The 25,319-nt window shown below is 43.2% G+C and overlaps 3 protein-coding genes across 3 annotated transcripts in view; 2 read left to right on the forward strand and 1 right to left on the reverse strand.

Moving 5' to 3' along the window:
- Nucleotides 1–5,149, forward strand: part of LOC106806449 (major facilitator superfamily domain-containing protein 3-like) — an 8,660-nt gene extending 3,511 nt beyond the window's left edge. The window contains exon 4 of the mRNA XM_014808387.1: nucleotides 4,700–5,149. Within this exon, the coding sequence (XP_014663873.1) occupies nucleotides 4,700–4,992 (293 nt within the window). The 3' untranslated portion in view covers nucleotides 4,993–5,149. The remainder of the gene's footprint in view (nucleotides 1–4,699) is intronic.
- Nucleotides 5,150–7,722: 2,573 nt separating this feature from the next.
- Nucleotides 7,723–20,054, reverse strand: LOC106806448 (F-box/LRR-repeat protein 5-like). The gene is made up of 10 exons (XM_014808386.1): nucleotides 19,961–20,054; nucleotides 16,912–17,049; nucleotides 16,065–16,372; nucleotides 15,089–15,183; nucleotides 14,698–14,865; nucleotides 13,945–14,127; nucleotides 13,338–13,477; nucleotides 12,898–12,980; nucleotides 11,978–12,577; nucleotides 7,723–9,905 (listed from the first exon to the last, which is right to left on the reverse strand). Exons 1-10 carry the CDS (start codon nucleotides 20,042–20,044, stop codon nucleotides 9,677–9,679), a joined length of 2,028 nt encoding a protein of 675 aa, XP_014663872.1. The 5' UTR covers nucleotides 20,045–20,054; the 3' UTR covers nucleotides 7,723–9,676.
- Nucleotides 20,055–22,186: 2,132 nt separating this feature from the next.
- LOC106806444 overlaps nucleotides 22,187–25,319 on the forward strand; it is a 4,982-nt gene continuing 1,849 nt past the window's right edge. Inside the window, exon 1 of the mRNA XM_014808379.1 lies at nucleotides 22,187–22,538. Coding sequence (XP_014663865.1) covers nucleotides 22,187–22,538 — 352 coding nt within the window. The remainder of the gene's footprint in view (nucleotides 22,539–25,319) is intronic.

The raw sequence follows: 25,319 nt of genomic DNA on the forward strand, positions 1-25,319 counted from the left end.
GTACAAAAGCCTGATCAAAGACGGCAGGATTATGCTGCTTCAAGTGAAGTGCGCTCCTGTGATCTTTAAGGAGCCGCGGTATAAAACCTCGTGGACAGTTGCCAGATGAGTGGGCAGAGCGCGTTGGATTGTGGCGGAGGTAGCGCAATGTTTGTCTTATGGCGCTCAACCTCATATACGCACTGATATAATTGAATATCCTTCCAATGCCACTAACCTCTGGTTAGCCTCGCATGTAAAGCGAACTATTACGCACAATAGGTTTTTTTTCTTTGCGCATTGTCTAGCGCTTCCTGGCAGCTGCACCTCTACAAACCCTCTTGGCTTGGCGGTCCTGTCGCTGTCGCGCTGCCATTATATATTGCTAAATCTGCAACATGCAAGCGGCGCTCGATGCTTCTCCGGCTTGGTTTTTACTCTATCTCTGGTGTCCGGCCACAGAAAGGGAGACGTGGCCAAAATATCTCGGCCTGTACCGCTATGGCATTTACAGCGGTGGACGTTCCTTTCTCCAGAAAGGGTCTGCTTTCGAGCCTAAATAATATTGTCCCATGCTAATGTTGTGCTTACATACATACATCAAATTATTTGCAAAAGATTTCATTACCTGACTGAAACCCTTGAACTGCAATCTTCGCTCTGATGAAGTTTTGCTGGCCAGTAAAGCGAATGCGCACAAAAATGTATTAGTTCTGTGAGGCAATATCTCTAGCAGCAACTGTCGCTCCAGCTCTGAGGGCGTGGGTGGCCAAGACATTTGCATTCCTTCTTTCTGGATTCGCTCTCACGAATGTCGGAATTGCCAGCTTCTCGCTTATCTCTTGTTGATCAAATATTATCATCTTTCTCTCGCGGGCCAGGAGTGTAACTATAGTGTTTTGGCTATTTGCAATTGATGATCAGGCTGGCGGGAATTAAATAAACACTTGCAGTGTCCAGCAAATTCCTAACTTAAGGGACTTCAGCCAAACTCAGCCTCTACTTTCTTCTAATATTGCTTCTTTGTGACTGCTTACACTCGCGCGCTCCGCATGAAGCTTAGAGAAACGTTTCGAGTAGCACTCTCATTTCAGGCCAATCTAACAACTTTCTCATTTCTATACAGCCCCCCCCCTCTTTTGATCTGATGTAGTCAAAAGCATCTGCGTAAGAATTCAGACTCCTAGAGCGGCGCATACTTCTCATAGGAGATTCGGCTACATCCGTTAGATGCTATTGCAGCAGCTTAGCTTCTGGTCTAGTATATACTTCTGCGTAACATGTCCTATGGCTTAGAACGCTCTGCTGCCACTTAAACTCGCGCGATACAATGGCGAGAATCCGCTAATCGTTATTTTCAGTAGCGCGTCTTTCTGATGGAGTTATCTGCACGCCATACACAACATTTGGATCAAGTCTCACGATTCTTGCCCCGTTTCAGATATTTAGCTAGACTTTTCACAGAAAATACAAACACGTTTCGTATTGTTCAGGATTACCGTGAACAAAAGGCGTGAACGGATCCTCGAATGCGAGAGGCCTCTTATTGACCATTTCCTGCGATTCTCATCAATAAGTAGTCGCGTTTGCCTGAGAGATCTTATCCAAAAAGCTTTTTCATGGCTAAAATAACTCGCATTTTCGGTGGTAATAAATGACCGGATTCCCTTCATTCAAAGACTTGCGAAAGCCTCTAGGACGGGGTGTTGGTTGTGGGTTGCTGCGAATATCTGCTGCTTCTTAAACAAGCGTTTTCCATGCATTCTTCATCGCTTAAGACTTGCTAACTCAGTCTGAAATCATCGTAACAATTGAAATGATACAATTGGCTCTCGACAAAGGCGCTTTTTATTCGGTTCGGAATTCCGCTCATCTTCATCGCGACCCTTTTAAGATGCTCGCTATTAACAATTAGACGCGCTAATTATATAGGCACTATAGTTAATCTTCTAACATACACTATTGTACTTAAAGTTGTAACACTTTGCCAAATGTATGACATGTATGTAACACTCATTCAAGCCATACAAGCGGAGTATTGTAATCTTGAATTGACATCGTTGCATTAACCCCTTAACAGTTTTTTTTTTTAATTAGCGCCCACCCCCAGGGTTTCATTGTTTTAATGATTTTACCATTTTTTCGGAAAAGTGCAAATATTCTCTAATAATGTTAGCAAACTTGTTTTATAAGTCAAATAAATATTAGAACTTACAGAAAATTGTCTTTCTGTAATTTCCATGTGCTAATAGTGTTTCAAGGTGTGATATACCTTGAAACAGGGGGCAGCACACAGAGCAACATCACATTGTTCACAGTAGTAACGGGATTCAATTCGCTGTTTCTTCCCCTGGTCATCACTGTGAGAGCAGCATACTTTACACCTCTTAGTTGGGTTGGTTTTTTTCTCTGTCGGGGGGATAACTGAGGGAAAGTGGCGCCCCTTCAGACGTTCCGCAACACCATCTGTCGATCGACGTCTTTCTTTGGCTGTTCATCACCATCTCTATACTCTTCCATCAGTTCTGTCAACCAGTTGCAAGCGAAAGTCCAGCTGGTCGGTGTTGGCATTTGCTGGGTTTTTCTTGTAGAGACAGTATGCATTTATAACCACATATTCATAACATGACGAAACATTTTCTTATACCATTTTTTTTGGCGCTTCCGGGTTAGGGGGTAACTGTGCAAAAGTTGGTCACTAAGGTCAACTCCTCCCATTGAATTATTGTATTCAAGAACTATTTTGGGTTTACTCCTCTCTCCTTTGTGGGTAGTCACATTAGCCATGCTAGTATCATGACAGTGCTGAGTAGGGAAACATCCTTTTTGTCTTTCCATTTCATCACCGTCAACCTGCCACACTGGCGGCGATCACCTCGCCTGCCTTCAGCTTTTTATCTTTCACATCTTTTGGTACACCTGAAAAGATATTAAGCAGAGGAGGATTCAGTAAGTATACTACCGTATTTCTTTATTTTTTTACAATAAATCACCAGAAAAATAAAGATGAAATGTGAAACATGAAGTGCCATATTACCTTTTCTGTTGAGTCGAAGGGTTCCAACAGCATCAGTGTTTCTGTCTACAAGAATCTGGGCAAGTTCTGGACTTGAGTAGAAATTATCCATATAAATCTTATAGCCTTTGTCTAAAAGGTCTTCAGCTAGATCAAGAACTACACTGGTCGATAGAAGTTTTCCATCTCTCTTTAGATTAGCCTCTTTCCCAGTGTATACAATGAACTTCCATATATATCCACTAGAAGACTCACAGAGTTCAAATGATTTTATCCCGAAACGATCTCTCTTGATTGGAATGTACTGTTTCCACCCAAGACGGCCTTTCCACAGCATCAATGATTCATCTATTGAAATCTCTCTCTCTGGGTGTAGACTGACACCAAATTTCTCAGCTATATAGTCAAGCACAGGTTGCAGTTTTAAGAGTTTAGGGCTGGGATCATTGTCCGCATCAAACGTTGTATTGTCCACAAAATGGAGAAATTGCATGAGGAGTTTGAATCTGTTGACAGACATCACTGAAGCAAATAGGTGTCGAAAGTGTGTCCTTGTTGACCAGTACCATTCAGCAACAGGTTTGTGAACTATACCTTGGAGTATCAACAAAGCAAGAAACACCCTGATCTCATTGCTGTTAGTTGGGGTCCACTTTCTTGCACGGGATTTCGGTTTCAGGTTGCCACTTGAATATACTGTTGAGCAAATCTATTAGTTTCATCCACAATCATGTCTATCAGACCCTCATCAAAATAGAGCTCAAAGTATTCTAAAGGGTCTGTCACATTATAAAGGTGCACCTTTATGCCCGGGGTTCCAGTAAAAATAAGTTCATTGGGCTTCTGGATATTGCGGGACCATTTCCACACTGGACGAGCAGCACCTGCATTGGGGCCTGCTGTGCCATCGGCATCACTTTCACTACTACTAGTACTAGTACTACTCGCATCGTGCACAGAATCATTGTTATTATTATCATCAGGCAATGTGTCGTCCGCTTCACTTGAGACAGTCGAATTTATCTCCTGTCCACTGTCACTAAATTCATCAGAAGTAGAACTGAAATCGGACTCCAAATCACTTAGTAAAGCTCTTGCTTCGTCCAAATTCAACCAAGTTTTTCGTTTGGCAGCCATGTTTTGAAACGCCTACATTGCGCCATCTATCGTACAACGCACCAGTTTTCAATGCAGGCGAGTTATCTCGTCAAAAACCATAAAAGAAAGAAGGTTACGATCGTTGCGAGTTAACTCGTCATAAACCTTACCGGAACAGTAAATAATTGCGAGTTAACTCGTCAAAAACTGTTAAGGGGTTAAGTTAAGGAGTGAATGTTCCCCCTTATTTTACACCTCTTGACCTTTGACCTTTGACCCCCAGCTTCGACATCCCAACTCGTTTTCGGATTACCCCCCCCACGTCCCGAATATCGTGACCGTACGTCGAGCGGTTAAGATTTGTGCCTAACTGTTGACGGACGCACGGATGGACGCACGGACGGACGATCATGCGATTCTACAAGCTGCATCTGACTATGTCAGATGAGCTAATAATAATTAAAGTGAATGGCACAGACATAAATAGTTGCTACTGCAAATGCTACTACTACGACTATTAATACTGATAATAATGATTATGAAGACGAGTTCCACTGACATTTTAACTTATGAATAACTCTGGCTTCTTCGATCTTCCGCGCACAGACTTCTCCTCGTTGGCTGGCCTCTGCCTCCTTCACTTCCACGGCGGTGTCGTCACCACGGCAACGTTCACGTTGATGATGCAGTGCTCGCGGAACGCCCCGCCTCGCTGCCAGGCGACGCACTACACGCTGCTAGCGACCGCCGAGGTGCTTGGCAAGATGGCGCTCACCGTCGCGCTGGGTGGCGTCGCGGAGACGTGCGGGTACGTGCCGTCGCTGGCACTAGCACTGCTGCTCTCAGTCTATCCCCTTTATAGCCTACGCTCGTGCCCAAGCGCGTTTCTGGATGGTTAAGCATTTCTTATCGACATTGACGAATCTCCGGAGCAGGAAGTCGTCAGGGGGGCACTGGGAACAGTACCAAGCAATGTATACAACCTTACAAATGCACACACAAGCATTCTACATGGTTCCCACAAAAGTGTTAATTATTTTTTCAAGGACTTTTCAAGGAGATGTGTTGTTTTCAAGGACAATCTGTGACAAGTGGTTTTAGCCTTTAGAGTCATCATATATACCTTATATTCATATATAAAGTGAAAATAGTTGTTTTACACGAGTGCCGACGCCAGATTAAACAGCCGCTATAGCTCGCCGATTACCGACGTACACAATAGTCGTTTCATATTGTCATTCACGTAGATTCATGTGACGGTCCTTTAACAATATGTAAAGCGTTGATGTAACATGTATCACTCAGAACTATGTATCACACAATGTACTGTATCACTCAGAAATATTATTATTTTAATTGCTCAACACTATTGCATTTATCCGATTTTTTCTCCATACAAAGACTCTGACTGTCATGTCTTCAGTTCATGTATTTGTAGTTGAATTACATGCAATAAAGATTTAATAATAATAATAAATAGTTGCCGGTTCTTTATGCTGACCTTTCATCTGCTGTGTCAGGCAGTAACATTAACAGTGAATAAAAGTAATCACTTATTCCTTACTCCCCTCTCGCGGATGGTATCGCCCACGGCGTCGAGAACACGGTGAAAAGTTTGTCAGCCAAATGGCCGTAATTCAGCTGAAACTTTTTCACACCCCCTTCCGAGCCACAAAATGTTAATTTACGCCTATAATACAAGCGCACGCGTGCGTGCGACCATACCCACGTGTGCGCGTCCGTTAGTGTGTGTGTATGTGTATGTGTGTTTGTGTGACTGTAAAAACGCGTATTATAACCGTATAATCATATTTTGTGCTTGGGGGGGGGGTGAAAAAGTTGAGGCTGAAAACCGGCCATTTGCCTGGCTAACTTTTCACCGTGCAACTGATGCCGTGAGCGATACTATCCGCGAGAGGGGCTGGGGGAGGGAAATACTGAGGAGAAGGGAGTGAGAGGGGAGGAGGAAAAAAAGAGGAGAGAAAGGGGAGAGGGAAGAATGCAGACTGAGATGTGCACCCGTATGCGCAGTACACACGCGCAGACAAACGCACGTACGGCACACCAACGCAGCGCACAGACTGCGATGTTCTTCCAATATACGACTTAGTTAAATATCTCCTCCGCCCCTTACCGCCCACTCCCACTCCCCACCACCCACAACACTCCAACAACCACTCCTCTCGATCGCCACCCACACCTCCTCACCCGCCACCATCCACCCCCACCCCAATACACACACACAATATCACAGCGTAAGAAATACTTTCCATATCATACAAGAACACCCCGAACACCACAACAAAACACGCACACCAATCCAATACCAATACAACCCACCCATAATAATCGCTCACATATAATACTAATCACCAAATAACTCTCTTCCTCTTCTCGCATTTTGCTTTTTCTCGGACGCTAGGACACGTGTATATAATTATAATATTTATATATATAATATAGTATATATATATAAGGTAAGAGTATTATATATATATATATATATATATAGTTCGCCGTTTTCGCGTATATCTTTGCCTTGGCACTTCCTCACTCCTTCTCGTGGATAGTATTGTCATAGGCATCGGTCGCATGGTGAAAAGTATATTAATTATTTATCTACCTAAATATATATTATCTATTATTATTTATTTAGATATATTTAATATTAATTATATTTTCATGGGAGAGCACGTCCCTCTTCTCTTCTCTGTCCGCCCTCTCTCACTCTATTTCCTTCGCCTCTCTCCGTTTCTTCCTCTTCCTCACTTCCTTACTCCCCTCTCGCGGATAGTATCGCCCACGACCAGTCAAGCATGGAAAAACAGCAAATTAACGTATTTCAGCCAAAACTTTTTAACCCCCCGCGGCACAAAATGTGAATTTACGCCGATAATACACGCGCACGCGCTCGTGCGACCATACCCGCGTGCGCGCGTCCGTTAATGTGCGTGTATGTGTGTTTGTGTGACTGTAAAAACGCGTATTATAGCCGTATAATCATATTTTGTGCTTTGGGGGTGAAAACGTTGAGGCTGAAAACCAGCCATTTGCCTGAATAAAATTCACCGTGCTAACGAGGTCGTAGGCGATACCATTTGGGAGATGGGGTATCAGTGGATCACTTATTCCCGAGAGAATATAACAAGATAGGATATAGACGGGATATAGATTAAAGTACCATATAAATAGATAGACATATAGATAGAATCAGGAGTAGATAATAGGGAACTATTATCTACTCCTGATCCCTATTATCTACTCCTGATAGAATGAAACGGTATTATAATATATTGGGTATTAATTAAATTCAAGGACTTTCAAGGGCTGTGGGGACCCCGATTCTTCTGCCCAGCCTTTGAACTTCTGCCCAGCTGGCAGTTTGTGTGCAGGCAGCCATGTATTGACAACAGGAGTGTATGATACAAAGATAATCTAATAGAGATCTCTATATTATACACTCCTGTTAACGGCAGGGTATCGTTTTTATAACGTGTTGTAAAGCTCTGGCTGTTGTGTCCGGCATATACAGAAGTGCTCTTATTGTTGGACAGCTAGTTGACAATGTAAATGTCAATGTCAATGGTGTACAATAAGGTTGGTTATAAGGTATAAATAAACAGTCATCATTACATGGTATCAAATCTGTGTTTATTATCATCCAGTTTTATCCAGGATAAATACCGATTTAATACACAGTCGTTTTATATGAAAAAATTGCAGGGCGAAAGCGCAATAGTTTAGATATAGCAATCTTTTGCTCATATCAGATTTGTTCCAACCATTTCCAACTGACCTAATAATATTTTATCACCGCCAGAACTGCCGTAAAATAATGCTGAATTAATCATATCCTTCAATAGCATGGTAACAATTGAAACAATTTAGGCATGCAGTTATATACATGTTGATTGTTTCATTGTAAGTTTACATTTTAACACGAGTTTCAGAACAAATTTATAGTAAAGACATACATATTATAAATAGGAAAAGACTCATCAAAGCATCTTAATCCAGCAGACACCCGGCTGCTGATGAGCAAAGTGGGAGCACAAATTAAAAATATGAAAGGTATAATACAGTGATTACCAACAGCAAAAACAATACGTGTATAATATAACCCAGAATACGTGGAATATGTATGTTTCACCTGGAAAACGATAAATGTCCCATCCAACATTAGGTATTGCTGTTTCTTACAAAGTTCAGAATAATAACAGTTAAAAAGTATGTTTCTGTAGTTTATGCTACCACAACCAAATCTGACATAAAGATATGTTAACTATGATACTATAACTCAACATTCGTCCTCATATTGGCCCTCTTTTCCAAATAACATGGTTAATATTACAATGCCACCAAGAAACCCACATTTACAGTCAGGTACCTGGATGGGGTGGAGCTTATCTTATGATCTTTTTTTTCCAAAACAGAAAAGTATCATTTATCACTCAAAAAACAAATCCTTGCAACCAATAGTAGCGCACGATATAGGCGATTCATGCCTGAAACCCGGCTGCAGTCAATATTCTACAGTAGACCACGCTCAGGGGCACAAATATCTGTGAAATGCGGCACTGCACTTCTCACGTTCATGCGCGAACAACGCAGACTCACGCAGGTTATTTACGACAACAATGAACTAGAGGCCGCCATTCGATCAACAAAACGTTCAAGCTCTACAGCTCTCTATTAGTGAAAAATATCTTGGCAACATTTCAATTCCAGCAGTTGCAGGAGTCTACTCGTTTTGCTTAGAATGTTCATCACAATAATGCAGAATACACAATAGTCAGTTACACAAGCGATAACATATTATACATACAGGCTCACAGTTGTACATTCTGTGCTGTAATGGTGAGCTCACAATTGTATGAATGCCTACATTATATATATATATATAACTAGAGGAAATTCTACAGCTACTACTATTATTAAACAAAAGCCCCACTTTAGCAATTTTGCCTAGGATAAATGCTACAGAAAAGCATAGGCGGTAAAAACCGATGAAGGTTTGTATGGCTTCCATTGAACCTGCAACTGTGCACTTGAAGGAGTTCTGGGCACATTGGAATTCAGCATATTGGTACTTTCTCTACTGATATCGAACCATTGCACAGTGATAAAGAATGATTGGACGGCGGTATTAATTAGCGTACTATAGCGTTAGCATTTATTCGAGTACAGCGCAACTTTCCTGATGTGGCACTTGATAAAAAAAACACGTGGCAAAATTTTGGGTGAGGCACTCAGAGCAGATGCATAAATTGAATAAACAGTGATCAAATTCTGAATAAAGGAATTTAAATAAATGCTGTAAAGAATGGGTCCGTAACCCGAGGCGCACGGGGGTCATCGAGACATGGGGTCACCAAGACACGGGGGTTATCGAGACACAGGGGTTATCGAGACAGGGGGGTCATCGAGACAGGGGGGTTATCGAGACAGAGGGGTCATCGAGACAGAGGGGTCATCGAGACACGGGGGTCATCGAAACAACATCACCGGGACACCAACCGCATGGGACGCCATCTGAAAACACACGCCTTGCAACCGTCCGCCGCCGCCGCCGCCGCCGCTGCCTCAATATCCGGCGCGGCAGCAGAAGCGGCTGCCGCACTCCAGGTTGCTGCAGCCGCTCGCATCCTGCGGGTACGGCCCATCGAGAATGTTGTCGCAATAGAACAGCTTGTGCGGCGGCAGGTAGGTGGCGCTGTCGACGACTGCGGCAATGCTCTCGCCAGTCAGTTGGAAACAGCCGGACATGTCCATGTGCTGCAGTAGCGGCAGACCTCCGATGTTCACAAACCACCTGCAGCAAGACAGAGCAGTGAAACTTACAGCAGTAATAATAATGTAATTATAATAATATATAATACACACACACACACATATATAGTGGAACCCTGATTTTACGCGAAGTCGTTGGACCCCCTTTTTTTGCTCTTATATAGCCACGTATATAGCTCTTATAATCCTGATTTAGCGCAACCCCGCTTTTTTCGTGATGACATTTTATGGACCCCAACCATCGCGTTATAACGGGGATACACTGTATATTAATATATGTCTATTATCTACTTCTGATATATATATATATATATATATATATATTAATAATAATAACAACTCTTAGCCTGGCAGTACTGACAGGCAGCTCTACCAAAGCTTCATAACAAATTTCAGTCAAGATGACATGTGGGCGTGTGTGCACGTGTGTGCATAGCTAAACCTGGGTGACTTTGACCTGCGATTTAATCGGTCAAGCGGATGGGTCAATCGCCAACAAGTAGCAGAGCAGGACAGCAGCAGTTGCCGCTTCTCATGTATCGAATTACTTTGCTCTGCTTACAAGTTACAACCAACCAGTGACTTATGCGTTATACGTTACACCGGTCAACAACAAACTCATACGGATACGTTGAGACTAGCTAGTCATGTTTATAAGCAGGTCAGCTGCAAACTCAACACTCTCTCAACACATTCTCAAGGCTTCAGCTACGAATATATACATATGGGAGCCGGTGTGAGGAAGAGTAGACTATGCGCTAACTAGGTCAAGTTTGTAGATAGAGACTTCCAGAGATGGAGCATCTAGGTCATAGACTCATAACACTCCCAGGGATTACTATACACACCAACACACACACACACACACACACACGCACGCACGCACGCACACACGCACGCACACGCACGCACGCACACACTCACGTACACGTGACGCACATGCACACGTACACGCACGCACGCACGCACGCACGCACGCACGCACGCACGCACGCACGCACGCACACACATAGTGTAAGTACGTGCGAGTGGACTGCATCAATGAAGCATGTAGAATCTACCTGTGGATGTGCATTTATCATCCACTGATATCCACGGACCAATCCATCGTAAAATGCTCACAAACATGCTACATTCTAGGAGGATGTGAACTACACCACAACAACAGCTGATAGGGGTGTGATCGGGCATACAAGAAAAGCAGCAATAGGTTGTGGCAAACAAGGAATCATTTAAGGGTGACCTAAATCTAGGGCTCATGTATTTCACTGTGCAACTGCCAGCACTTGATCTCGGCCCTGAAAACAGGTCGATATCCTCGGTAATAAACCACCGTGCTAAGCGTGCTTACTATAAAATATTGGGTCTGTTTTTACTGTCCATTCCCATAAATGCCATCTTGTGTACATTCATCTCTCTTTGCCCGAAATAAAAAGCGTTGTTAAAAATGTAGTGGCCTTGACAGAGCTTTTAAAAAAATATTTGCCTTGGTGCCCTTGAATTTTGGGTTAAACACAATGCAATGCTTGCCTTGCCCTTAAAAAGTAAAATTTGTCTCCCGTAAATCTAACCCATTTACATCAACCCGATCAAATTTTGCATGGACTCCAGACATGGAAACTTTCTAGACAAAAACAGATTAGCTTCTGTTTCTATCAAACTTGGTTAGTTGAATAAGCAAGTGGTAACCTTGTGCTGTGTAAACACTGTACATCTACACAATGTCAATAAAAAACACGTCTGTGTATCACAATTACATTCGACAGTAACAAAACAACACTGGCACTGGGGCTCAGAAATTTCACATCGAACCGAGAGACCTATAACCTATAACAGAGGCACCTGTCTGGTTCGTTGAACAACAAATTTCGCACACCTATGCTACTTATTTACTATGTGTATTTATCGACTATTCCATATGCACCCGGCTGCTGTTGCAAGTGCACAGGCAGGGACTTGCTATAAAATGGTGAATCAGACTCTTGAGGAACAATTTCGCGGTTAGAATTGGTTAATAAAATTAGGTTAGGGATGACGCTCTGTGTACATTGTTGCTGATGCAGCTGCTACCATTGTTCCACGAGCGAGACTTACCGCAGGCCGTCGTCAGTGATCAGTGCGAGGCCGGAGAGACTGAGGAAGACCAGCCTGCCACCTGGTGGCGATCCCGCCGTCGTCCTACTCACGCTTCTACAGTCCACCCGCCGCGTGCCTCCGCCGGGCGTGGCGGTGTAGATGGAGCCACCGTCGGGCACGCACTGTGGCGCCACCTCGCGCCGGCAGTATGCGTCGAGTTCGACCGCCATGCTGTAGACGCCGCAGTCGCCGCCCACCATCTGACAGCGCGCCGCGCGCGGGCTCACCACGTGGCAGTTCTCGATCGCACCCACCGAGCCGTCCCCGTCGACGTCCATCGCCTCGCCACCAGGTGGCGCCGCGACGACAGCGACCAGATTCTGTTGCATGCGGCAGCACTTGTCGCCGCGGCCGCACTCGAACGCGCCGTCACCGCGGGCAACCATCGCCTCCTCGACGCCGCTCATCGGCGCCACGCCGCCGCCCCAGTCGGTCGTCTCCGTGGCGACGCTGCCGCGTTCGACCAGGGAAAGTGCGAGACGTTCGAGTCCGTGGTTGCTGATGTTAATGCATCCGCTCACGTCGAGGTGACGTAGCTTGGTGAGGCAGCCGTCCAAGCTGCGCAACGATACACGATGTTCAATTAGAAATCGAATAAAAACACATAATCAATGAATATATACACTAGAAGCTATAAATATACCATCTATGAAACTATGAACTAGAACTAGAACACTATGAATATAGAGACAATATATACACTAGTTGGAGTTTCATTTTTTATTGGATTCTAATTGCATTAGAAATTGCATCCGCGGCCAAAAAAATAACGTGCAACCGGAATCGACATTGACACAAGAATATCTTTATAGTGGCACAGAAGGGTACACATCTTAGCAGGAGGGCAATTAGGCAATAGTAGTGTTTTAGCAACATACCCTTTGAATGCTGTGTCATTCATGTCCGTGTATGATAAGTCAAGGTGCTCCAAATTTGGACAGCAAGACAAGATCTTTCTCACCTGCAAACGAACAGCATTGTCAGTTTGTCACTATGTACTGTAGTGTGTAGATTCATCACAGGTGAAAACATTACTTCACAATACATTACGTGACACAAACGAACCACAACATCTCTTCTCAGATCTCGGACCTACACTGCTCCAAAACTTTTGTTGTTCTCAATCATCGTGTTAATAAATTATAGACAAGCGAAGCACTCAGATCACGACGGAGCAATGTTATCTCTACCTCCCAATACACACATGCACATGCATACGCACACATATGCGCGTGCACACACGCACGCACGCACGAACGCACGCACACACACACACACACATGCACACGCACACATGCACGCACGCATGCACACCTACCGTTCTGTTGTGGATGCCGAAACTTTTGGACAGATGCAGTGTCTTCACTCCACTACCGATCTTCGCTATGAGGTGCTTTGCTAGTCCTGCCATCACGGTCATCTCTCGGACGAGACGCCACCGCTGCTCCACATAGTCATCTAGAGAAACGCACAACACACTTATTACAAGAACACTTCACTGCAGTGATATTTTTATTCTGTCGCCTGAGAAGCACAACAGTAACCGGGTATACAGTTGAACCGTATTTACTCGTGTATAAATCGCATTAGTGTATAACTCGCACACAATATTTTGCGTTGAAAAGTTGGTGCAAACATTTTTGCTAGATTTCTTAGCCTCATGTATAATGTGCAACACCCCTGATTTTTTTATTGAAGTTGTGTACAAAAAAGTGTGACTTACACACAGGTATTCTTACCCACAGGACTTACACACAAAGTTCTTATTGGGATAGGCATGTGTATTGCTAATTGAGCCTAAACCCGCTGTATACAGATGTGCTGTTGCTGATGCTGTTGCACGCCGCTGTGCTGTTACCGAGGCTGTTGCCTGCACCTGTGCTGTCACTAATCTGACTGTGTGTCTAATCTAACGATACACGTACCATTGCTGCTGTCGTGGTTTGATCCCATGCTCGTAGTCGACTCGCTATCACTCGACTCATCTATGTCTGCATCCTCGTCTCGATGTGACGACTTGTAGCTGTCCGGGTCGTCGTCAGCGTCGTTTAGTGACACGGACTCGTCCGGTTCCATCTCCTCACTCGGCTCCCGTATGCTCCAGTCACCTGCACAACACGAGCAAATGCGTGACAAACAGGGAAAACATTATTTTTTTATTTCCGGGGTTCATTTTCCAACTACTTAAACAAATTCGGGGGCTACTTTTTCAATTTTCCGGGGCGATTTTTCCCACTTCAGGGGCTACTCTTTTGTCCATCACCATGTCACCTGCACAACATGAGTAAACGCGTCAGACGCGCACACCTCGAGGCCAGAGTACAACTTTCGCTCAACCCATGTTTTATTCGTGTTTCTTGTCCTGGCTTTCTGGCTTTTCTACGATGAATATATTATTAATTTTAATAAGCAGGCATGTCAACCCTGTTTTTATTACGCAGTTTGCATTAGAAGCACACTGTACATTCACGCAGAACACACTGGGAGCATTGCACACAGAACAAGACAAGCTATTAATAAATCATTGTTTGCTCTTCGGTCAAGTTCAACATGGAGGCGTCTAAGAGAATTTTCCCTAACTGACTAGCAAGAACAAGATGGTTAGTACACATACAGTCAGCGCTATATTGCTAAATGTATCCCTAGACTGGAGTACCCAGTACCCATGAGTTTCAGACCTTGTGCCCATGCCAGTGGTCGTATGTGTGTCCAGAGTACAGGATCCACGACAAGCTTTGACCAGTGGCGACACACCTGGGCGCAGCGTAGCAAATCTCTCGCACCTAGGTGTGAAAACACCTGCGACGCAATTTCCGGAGGTAGATCCAAAATGGCTGCTGTCGATTCTAGAATTGACGAGAAGGAAGTACATCTATCTATAAGTACCGTGTGAATGGGTCACCTGACTGTACTCAAGAAAGCCTGCAAGGCATTTGGTGTTATTTTGTTTTTGACGATGAAGTTTAATCTAACCGTTATAGATGAGAAGTCACAAACAAATAGACAATTAATATTTTTCCATAACTAACCTGTAATGCATTGACCCCTACACATTAAAAATACACTCACCCTTCTCAATTTCATCCTTGCTTTCACTTTCCTTCTCCACCTGCTCACTGTTACACTTCTCCTTGTCCTGTTTCTCTTCCTTGAGAAACATCTCCCTGTAAGATCGACAATGCATGTTAAGCATTTGACAACTTATAAACACCATTCACATCAAGTTGAATACCTGCTGTCATTAAGGAAACAATACCTGAAGAGAGCACAAATAAAGCTTGCAGGGCAGGCGGTCGAGGCATGTACCAGGGGAGCATGCGGAGCGGGCGGGTCGAAGCATGACCACAGGGAGCATGCAGAGCGGTTCGAGGCATGAACCAGGGGAGCATGCGGAGCGGTTCGATGCATGTACCAGGGGAGCATGCGGAGCAGGCGGATCGAGGCATGTATCGAGGGAGCGTGCGGAGCGGGCGGATCGAGGCATGAACTGGGGGAGCATGCAGAGCGAATGGATCGAGGCATGTACCGAGGGAGCGTGCGGAGCGGGCGGATCGAGGCATGTACCGGGGGAGCGTGCAGAGCGGGCGGATCGAGACATGTACCGGGGGAGCATGCAGAGCGAATGGATTGAGGCATGTACCGAGGGAGCGTGCGGAGCGGGCGGATCAAGGCATGTACCGGGGAAGCGTGCAGAGCGGTCGGTCGAGGCATGAACCAGGGGAGCATGCGGAGCGGGTGGATCGAGACATGAACCCGGGGAGCGTGCAGAGCGGGTGGATCGAGACATGAACCGGGGAAGCGTGCAGAGCGGGCGGATCGAGACATGAACCGGGGGAGAGTGGAGAGCGGCTGGGTCGAGGCACGAACCAGGGGAGCATGCGGAGCGGTTCGAGGCATGAACCAGGGGAGCCTGCGAAGCGGGTGGATTGAGGCACAAACCGAGGAAGCATGCGGAGATCAACCGGGGCAGCGTGCGGAGCGGGTCAAAGCACGACCTGAGGAAGCGTGCGTGAGGGAAGGATGGCTTCACACGTTCGCTACTCACTTGACCTCGTCGCGATTCTCCTTCCATCGCTCGTGTCGTGTCAGTACAACATCCTTCATATGGCGCAGCTCGTCGAACGTGAAATACTTCATGAGCAGCGGCTGGAAGACGTCCTCCTCCTCCTGCATGTGCGGGATGAACTTCCCCGTGAAGTCCTCGAGGGCGAAGCGCAGCTCGGCGGCGAATCGCAGCCTCTCAAGGTCCGTGCGTCGGTTGCAGCGGAAGCCGTTGTGAAAGAGCTCCAGCATCTCGGAGAGCCGGTTGTCCGAGTGGCAGTTACAGACAGCGCTGTTGCTGATCGACAGCGCCTGAAAGCAGTCAGAGACTGAAGACCTCCCGTCGTCGCTATCGTCACGATGCAGTCGATTCAGAAGGAGCGCAGTCAGATCATTATTGGTCCGAAGTACAGTGTAGCTCCATTATAACACGATGGTAGGGGTCCATTAAATGTCATCGCGGAAAAACGGGTTCGTGCTAAATCGAGTTATATATACATGGCTATATAAGAGCAAAAAAAGGGAGTCCAATGACTCATCGCGTTAGATCCGACTTCGCATAAAATCGGGATTCCACTGTATAACATAAATTCGCCATTGCAAGCGTGGCATTCAAATTTTGGTTACTCGTCCTATCATTCTTTTCAATGTTGTTCAAATGCACAAATTCAAACTGAATGAGCAATTATACACAGCAGAAACAATGAGCAACAACAATCTGCTACCTTGCAAAGCATGATAAAATTTATATAAAATGTTCAGTTCTATATCCAGATAACTTTAAGCTCTACCATCATTTATAATTCATTGCTATTTAATGTTATCATTACAATCATTTATTGGCTACTTACCTTTAATTTAAGTTTTAATCGTTTCATAATTTCCTCATTCTCAATCTTTTCATGTGTCTTGAACTCAATGAATGTTGCATACAGGTCACTTAGAAGGTTTTCGAAATCACAGTAGTTCTTGAAGTTTGTGCTTGTAAGCTAAATATAAACAACCGATGTTATAAAATTGTACTAAGTACCTCAGAGCATATACAATAAAGTGAATGGCAGTAAATACTTCTTTTTCTAGTAGACTGGAGGTTTATTGCATTTTTCAAATAGCTAAATTTGCCTATCCGTTACAAGTAGATGACTTCAACCAATGGACAACACAATTAATCCAGAAATCAACAGAATAAAAAACACTTGACAGCATTGATAAAAATTACAAATAGCATATCATGCAAATCAAATTAGCCACCTGTTATATTAAAACTCACATAGATATATACTAAATGTTATCATTGATAATAATGCGATTAAAAACTATATCATTTATATGCATATATATATATATGCAATGTACCCTGTAGAAATTGAAAAATAAACAAAAGCTGTACAAAATAAAGAAACCCAGTTCATTTATGATTCATGTACATTTTTAGAAGAAAATGAACCCTATAAGTTAGCACTTTATTGATAGATTCACGCTAGCCTATGAGTGTTGTATATTTAAAGGTACCTGATACACATCATGCATGACTGCCTTATCATTGTGAGCATGAACTTGATAACAAGTGAAACATGCATAGTTCTAGGAATTATTGTGACAATTTGATAGATAACCATAATCAGAGTTATAACATTTGTTTTACGTACTGCAGTTCCTGCATAGATTAGGTTTCAGGATTATATAAAGTGTAGTTTTGAATTGACTGGTCAAAGTCACAAATAAGGCAGGGAATTGGGATATGCTAGCAATACATAAACCCTCTATACGACCGTCAGCTGTAGTCAACCAAATGCTACTACGATCATATTCGGATTGAGTAAGTCGATTTCAAACATGACAACCAGTGAACCACAGGCATTTTCTGATCTTGTGAGCAGTGCAAACAGTTAGGGTTACATGTTGTTCCCAGTGCCAGGCAATACAGTACAGCAAATTACAGCAGATACGATAACTCAACCCTGAACGCGGGTTGCAGGATTACGTTATTGTACCTTAGCTCCAAGAAATGGTCATGTATCGTAAGAACTTTACAAACTCGTAACAAAAACTCCCATGTTCTCTATCCTTGGGCCAATACATTTATCACTTTACAACTTCAAGGCTTGTTTGTGCTAAACCTGGCATTTTTGGAACATTTTTGTGTAGCAATCAAGAACTGGTATTGTGTCTAGTAGACTGTCTACGAACATTCATGATATATGAATTTATGATGCTCAATGTGGCAATGCTTGGAAACTAAGCTAACTAAAAGTTTTGGCCCAAGGATAGAGAACATGGGTCCCAATAAAACCAATGTGCCTAACCCTAACCCTAATTCTAACCCTGGCCCTAACGGCCCAAGGATAGAGAACATGGGTCCCAATAAAACCAATGTGCCTAACCCTAACCCTAACCCTAATTCTAATTCTAACCCTAACCCTAACCATAACCCTAACCTATTATATTGATATATTATATTTATATTCAGGCTTTCATTTTTAAGGGGCGCAATCGCGCTCGCGCTCCACCGCGCACCCCAAATTGTCCCATGGTGCGCGCATCATCGCGCCTCATAAAAGTGGTTGAAATCGCGCACCAAAAGTATGTCTATTATGTTGAAATAGCGCGAGAGATAGCAATAGCAATAGCAATAGAGTTCTCAATGTAGGGGGGTACAAAAAGGTTAGAAACACACAATTTGTGGTGTGTAAGTGACTGAACGTATGGCAGAGGTACAGGTCTGGTTACTACCCTCTGGTTTATATATATATATATAAATACAACTAAACAACAGCATCCAAATACAGGTACCTATACGGTAGCCACAAGTTACCTGCTCGTTTTCTACTATACATGGCGAGAAGTGGTTTTCTGCCGACGTGAAACAGTCGTAGGGCTGGAGGGGCTACATACGTGGCTACTACGTACAAGTAATTTGGCTAGTTTGTTGATGGATTGTGATGATATTTTGTGCTGAAATATGCAGGTACATGGATTAGAATCTCTAAGGATGGAAATCAGAATAAATAAAACAAGTTTATTTTTACATCCGATCAACTCTTTTATTAATCTGTGTGCTAGTGTTGGGTTGTTGGATGAAAAGAATGTAATCCTGACGAAGCCATTGAATGAATGAAGGTGAAGATGAATGATAATCAGTAGATTGACATGACATCCCAATTTTCGTTTTGGATTTCACTCTAGACTGAGGATTGGTCATGATTCCATCATCACACCCCAAGAGGCATGATGGAGAGCCCTCAAGGAGCTCTCCATTATCCCTTTTAAAGGTGTGATTTTTAGTGGAGCTCTCCATCATGCCTCTTAAGGGTGTGATTTTTTAGTGGAGCTCTCCATCATGCCTCTTAAGGGTGTGATTTTTTAGTGGAGCTCTCCATCATGCCTATTAAGGGTGTGATTATGGAGCGTGAAAAGTCCCCCTATGGTGTCCTAGGGGAGTCATTAGTAGTCCTCCTGTACTTTTCAAATCTGAAAGCCTGTATATTGATGTAAATGACATTGGTTTTATTGGGACCCATGTTCTCTATCCTTGAACCAATGTATTTCACAAGACGAATGCAATGAAAAATTGTAAACGACCCACCATGACTGTTCGTTCAAAATTTACTTGAGTATACATAGCCATAGGCAGCATAATCTACTCAGTAGTCTGTCAAGGATAGTATTAGTTAATTTTATACAACAAAATAGTTTTTTTAAACCCTGTAAAATGTACCACCACCGCTGAGTACTAGTAGTAACTAGTACTAAATAGTAAATAGTAGTAGTAGTACACGCGCCATATTGTGTGGGATGAGCAGTTATCCTATCGTTAACTTCACACTATGTCGCAAACGTAAGACAAGAATTATAGTAATCATTACATCCTATAATCAGTTAATATTAAGCTAAACTTACTTTTTGTGAATATATTTGCACTAACTGCTTCATTCGCGAATGTGGAACAGTAAAAACATCAATATCTTCTGGAAACGGCGCCATTTTGCTACCGGACAGCGTTTCTATGGTGCTGCCCCCGGGCGAAAACAGCGGTCGGTATCAAAGACCACACACCATAAACACACTGTTGTCAGAGCACTTAAATCAACAGTTGATTTTAGTGTTCTGCTGTTGTTATGTACTGTACTACTGTGAGAGTATATAAAATTATATCTATTTTCTATAATGTGATAACCTCATGAGTATGGCATATGTCATATTTATGACGTATATGCGGTATATAGATCTTTGTTGACTTGAGATTGGAGTCATAACTGAAGTGCAGTGACGAATTTCTATGATTCAAGAAAGAAAAATTCAATGAATCCAACAGATCACTATAATATGAATATGTAAAAAATATGCATGTCACACACGTTTAACAAACCATAACTACGTTAGTGTGAGTGTGATCAAATTGTGTTTTTTTGCCGTGCAATTGAAAATTTAGCTGAGCTCTTAAATTATTATGGCTATATAACAATAGGCCCACCGCCCGTATATTAGAATTAGTTTATTAGTCAACATAAACTGGTTTTATATATATTATTGGTAAAGCTCACAGTTCTAATATCACGTCCTTTGTATAATATTATAATATATATATATATATATATATATACACACACATATATCTGTGCTGTGTATTGTGTACGTGCGCGCGCGCACCAGTGTGTGTGTGCGTGCGTGTGTGTGTGATGCGTGGCGGCCTCGCGTGTGTGTGTGTGTGCGCGCGTGCGTGCGTGCGTGCGTGCGTGCGTGTGTGCGTGTGTGTGTGTGTGTACGTATGAAATTAATAAAATTGTATACCGTACGTATTCAGCATTCAATTAATTGATTCAAATATACTTTAGAATATTAGAATTAACAATATAAATGTTTGAGTGTAGAAATTCTTCGTCAAACTATTAATTATCATAGTTTGCTACTGTAGCAAGTTTTATCATAATCATACTGCTCTTTTCATGCGTGGTACCACCATTCAATCGCATTACACGATTTTAGCGTAAGTTTCCAGTCTGTGTTACTGCATGAGCTGTATATAATAACATCAGGAATGAATAATAACCATAGATAATAATAGATCCTAATAATAATAATAATAATCATAATCATAACAATAATAACTACTGGGCACACATCCTGCGAAAAATTCTGGATTGAATCCCTATGTGAGACACGGTCAAACCAGAAGCCACCGGCTAATGCCGTGATCCACTTTAAAATTAACCATAATAATAATAATAACAACAACAACAACAGATACAGGAGCGTGTACAGGATTTGTACCAAGGGGGGGGGGGTCTAACCGTAACCCAAACTTGCGAGCACGCGAAAATTTTGAAATTAGACCCCCTCAGATGCGTTTTCTGGGCGAGCAGGGGGGGGTCCGGACCCCCTGGACCCCCCCCCTGTACACGCCCCTGAGATAATAATAATCTATTATTATTCACTCCAGGCTGATAACATTAACTACAGCTCATGGCTCATGCAGTGGTCTCTGCATCAGGAGTTAATGACAAAGTCATTTTGTCAATTTGTCATTATTAACTCCTGCTATGCATGTATACGCATAATATACGGTGATCTTCACATTAGGTAGACTGCCGCAGGCATGCGGCAATGCGCGCATTGAAAATGAAAATTAAAAAATTTCCCGCAACATACGGTATGTATTTGGCTGTAATACTAATAGCCTGTATAACCGCGTAAATTTGGCCGCGTAAATGGCCGCGCAAATTTGCGCAAATTTTTTATATAATATTGGCGAATAACATATATATCAAAAATATTTTAAGTATCCTCAGCTAAAGCAATACCCATCTAGCTTTAATTGCGCTACTCAGCAAAAAATAGTCTGAATAATTAATTTTAGCTTCTAAAAATCAATTCTCAAGTACAGGATCCCATTGTGGTCGTCTCATAACAAAATATTGATAAAGTAGCCGCTAGGTGGCGAAACACATAACACATAATATTTATTGTGACGTCACGTTGCTAAGGAGCACGTTGATAGCAACCAGGTGTGCTAACACCGCAACGCAGCGCTCAATCATTTCCGCGAAACACGATTATTGATTTTTACCTGCGACTGCTATCCTCTACGCTGCCTGTTGCCCACTCACCATTCGGCAATCCGTCAGGATGGGTCGGGAACTGAACATGGACACGCAGAGGCAAAACTTCTGGAAGGAATCCGTCGAGAAAGAGGCGATGGTTCGACTAATGTGGTATGAAAAATACGGACACGAGTTAGAGGACTGGATCGGCCCTGGCGCGCAAGCAGGCCTACTAAAAAAAACTGACGAAGATCCCCAAATAGAGGCGACAAAACTTCCGAGCATCTCAACAAAAAAGTACCACAAGAGACAACCAGATAAGCGCGGCACGCTGCTAGAACTCGCGAATAGCAAAACCGGAGAAAATTTCACGTGCACCATGCGCCCTGTCACGCCGAGAACAAGAGACACTTTGTATAAAGGTTTCAGCAAAGAAGGTAAGACTAAGAGTAAGAGTGCTTGTTTCCGCGTTCGTTAAACTGAAAAATCGTGACTATAAATACATTATTATAAGCAATAACATCGTGTGTATAAAAACTATAAATAGCTAGGAAAACGGTAATTTTATATAAATATATACATGTGCGTTACAAGAAAGCGTGCGTGGTGTCATTAGCGAGTGCATATCATTTTACGAAACCGATGTTTATCGATATGCATGTATGTACTACTACTTGCTATATTCACTTGCTGACCCAAGTGGCAAGCCACCATTAGGCAAATAATTATTGCAAGTGGAACGTTAGCCTCTGGCTTTACCGAGCTTGTAATTTCCACGGTAAGCTATATAAGGCAGGTAGGTGTATTATTAATGCCCCTGAGCTTTCACGTGCGACCTCTGCTCAGTTAATACCAACCCAATATCGTGCATGTCTTTCATCGTTTCCATGGTAACCGGCTGCTCTCATAGATAGCGTTGGTTTCTGACATAAAGCTATAATTGATTCTGGCCAGGTGAGTCTGAATTGCAGCGCCACTTTGGAGCAGAGTAAATGCGTGCTATCAGCGCTCGGCTCCACCTCTACCTACCTGGTTACATCGTTAGCACTTGCGCTATATACGATACCGTAAAGAAGTGCATTTGAAACTATTCTCGAGCAGGGCCGTACGCAGCAGGGGGGCAGCAGGGGCAGTTGCCCCCCCTAGAGATTTTCAGAGTATGCCTTTTAATGGGACAAATAGGGCAATAGAGGGCGTGGGGAGTACCTTTGCCCCCCCTACAGAAAATTTCCTGCGTATTTGCCCCCCTACAGAAAATTTCCTGCGTATTTGCTCCCCTACAGAAAATATCCTGCGTACGGCCTTGTTCTCGAGAGATAGCACGTGTGTACGTTTTTTTTGTACGATTGGCTTGCAACGGTAGCCTCGCTGTGTACATTACGGAAAACAGTAGGGCTGGCAAGTGCTTGTTTTTGCTCATACGCCTTCAGGGTGCATGCGTAGCAACGGGGGAGTCCATTTACTCTGCGGAGGGAAAATCTTTTCTCATGTCAATACCGTAATCAGATAAGGCAGGCGAATAAAAGGCGCTTTTTAAATTGCATCAAATACCTGGCCAGCTGTTCGTGTGCCGGCGGTACTGTCATCGTTGGTACTGTTTGTCATCATACACTGACGCCTATATGTAAACGGTTTAATTGTGAGCGGAAACATAATGTGACACAATTGCCTGTATCGGAAGCCTAAATGTATTTCGCGTTTATGTCGCTATCGCCTTCATTGACAGCTGCAGCATTTTAAAAATACCCAAAAGGGGAATGCGTATGAAATGTGATCTGATATAACGATGCTGAATGAAGCCTGGGGTGTGAGTTTTCACTCTTTGAGTTCTAATTTGTCAATACAACGAATAAAGACGTGATCATGTGTTTGCTGAAAAGTGTACTATTTTCGTAGCCACGCCGATGATATCGATATTGACGTTATCATCCACGGAGACTCGGTATATAAACGATAGGTATCAAGAGTACATTATAGAGATGTTATCTTATGATTATGTACTTTTGACAGATATAGAATAGAGAATCTCTATTCTATGTCTATCTATAAACCAAACGAGGGTACGCGTGAATAGGGTTCAGTCACGGAGAGCCAAATATTTTCGCGTACAATACGCGCACAAAAACTCACCGGTTTGCGAGATGTATTCAAACGAGGCGACTCGTAGTCAGGGATTAGGGCTAACTCGTTCGGCTCCACTCACGGACCTCTGACATTAGTCTACTCTGCGAGAACACGTTGCCTACTATAGCATAGTGTTACTAGTGCTACTATCAGGACTAAATTATAGATATTTTACGATCTAATAGGCCTATAATTTACTCCTTATAGTATAGTACTCCTACTAGTTTATTCTAGTATTATAGTATACTATTAGTATAATTTCGTACTAGTACTACTGCTAGAGTAGTAGGCCTACCAAGAGCTAATAATACCTTTATTATTAGGTAATAATTATTATAGTTATTATTATCTAGGTATTATTATCTAGGTATTATTAGCTCTTGGTATAGTACCCTTATTATTATTAGGTAATATTACACAGGGTGCGAAATTAACGGAAGTCCGTTGTCAAATACTCCTTGATTTACTGTCGGACTACCTGATTTGACATATGCAGGAGTCCGTGTGACTCCCTGAAAATTCTGCCATACTAACTAGTTCGTTCTAGAGCACGGCCTCATGGAATTGCCGTATTTTTTTCAGCCAATGTCCAAGGAAAATTTGGCAGACGTGCAACCGCATGAATCTTCAAAATAAGCACATGCGTTGTTAATATTTTTAATTTTGAACTTCAGACTGCGGACTTCCTCATTTTGCCGCGGCCTGCCTCTTTTTGAGGGCAGGGAGTCCGTTGGACTCCCTTGTTTAAAAGTTAATTTCTACCCCTGAAATTTATAGGTATTATTATCTAGGTATTTTAGCTCTTGGTAACTAGTACTAGTACTCGTACTGTGGTCGAAGATGCTACAGACAGTGTCTCGACTCCTTCTGCCATTTGTGGCCGTCGCTAATGTTGCCCCCCCCCCCGGGGGGATGACGGATTGTGAGCGGGGACGTCGCGCTTCCTGCACGCGGACGCCTTCCGTTTACCGAGACACTGCGTCGGCATCTGAGCGGATGCAGTCAGCATCAAATATACTCTCTCTTGCTCGCGCGCACTCTCTCTCTCTCTCTCTCTCTCTCTCTCTCTCTCTATCTCTCTCTCGCTCTCTCTC

This window comes from Priapulus caudatus, unplaced genomic scaffold (genome assembly GCF_000485595.1).
Source record: "Priapulus caudatus unplaced genomic scaffold, Priapulus_caudatus-5.0.1 Scaffold160, whole genome shotgun sequence".
NCBI classification, from domain to species: domain Eukaryota; kingdom Metazoa; phylum Priapulida; class Priapulimorpha; order Priapulimorphida; family Priapulidae; genus Priapulus; species Priapulus caudatus.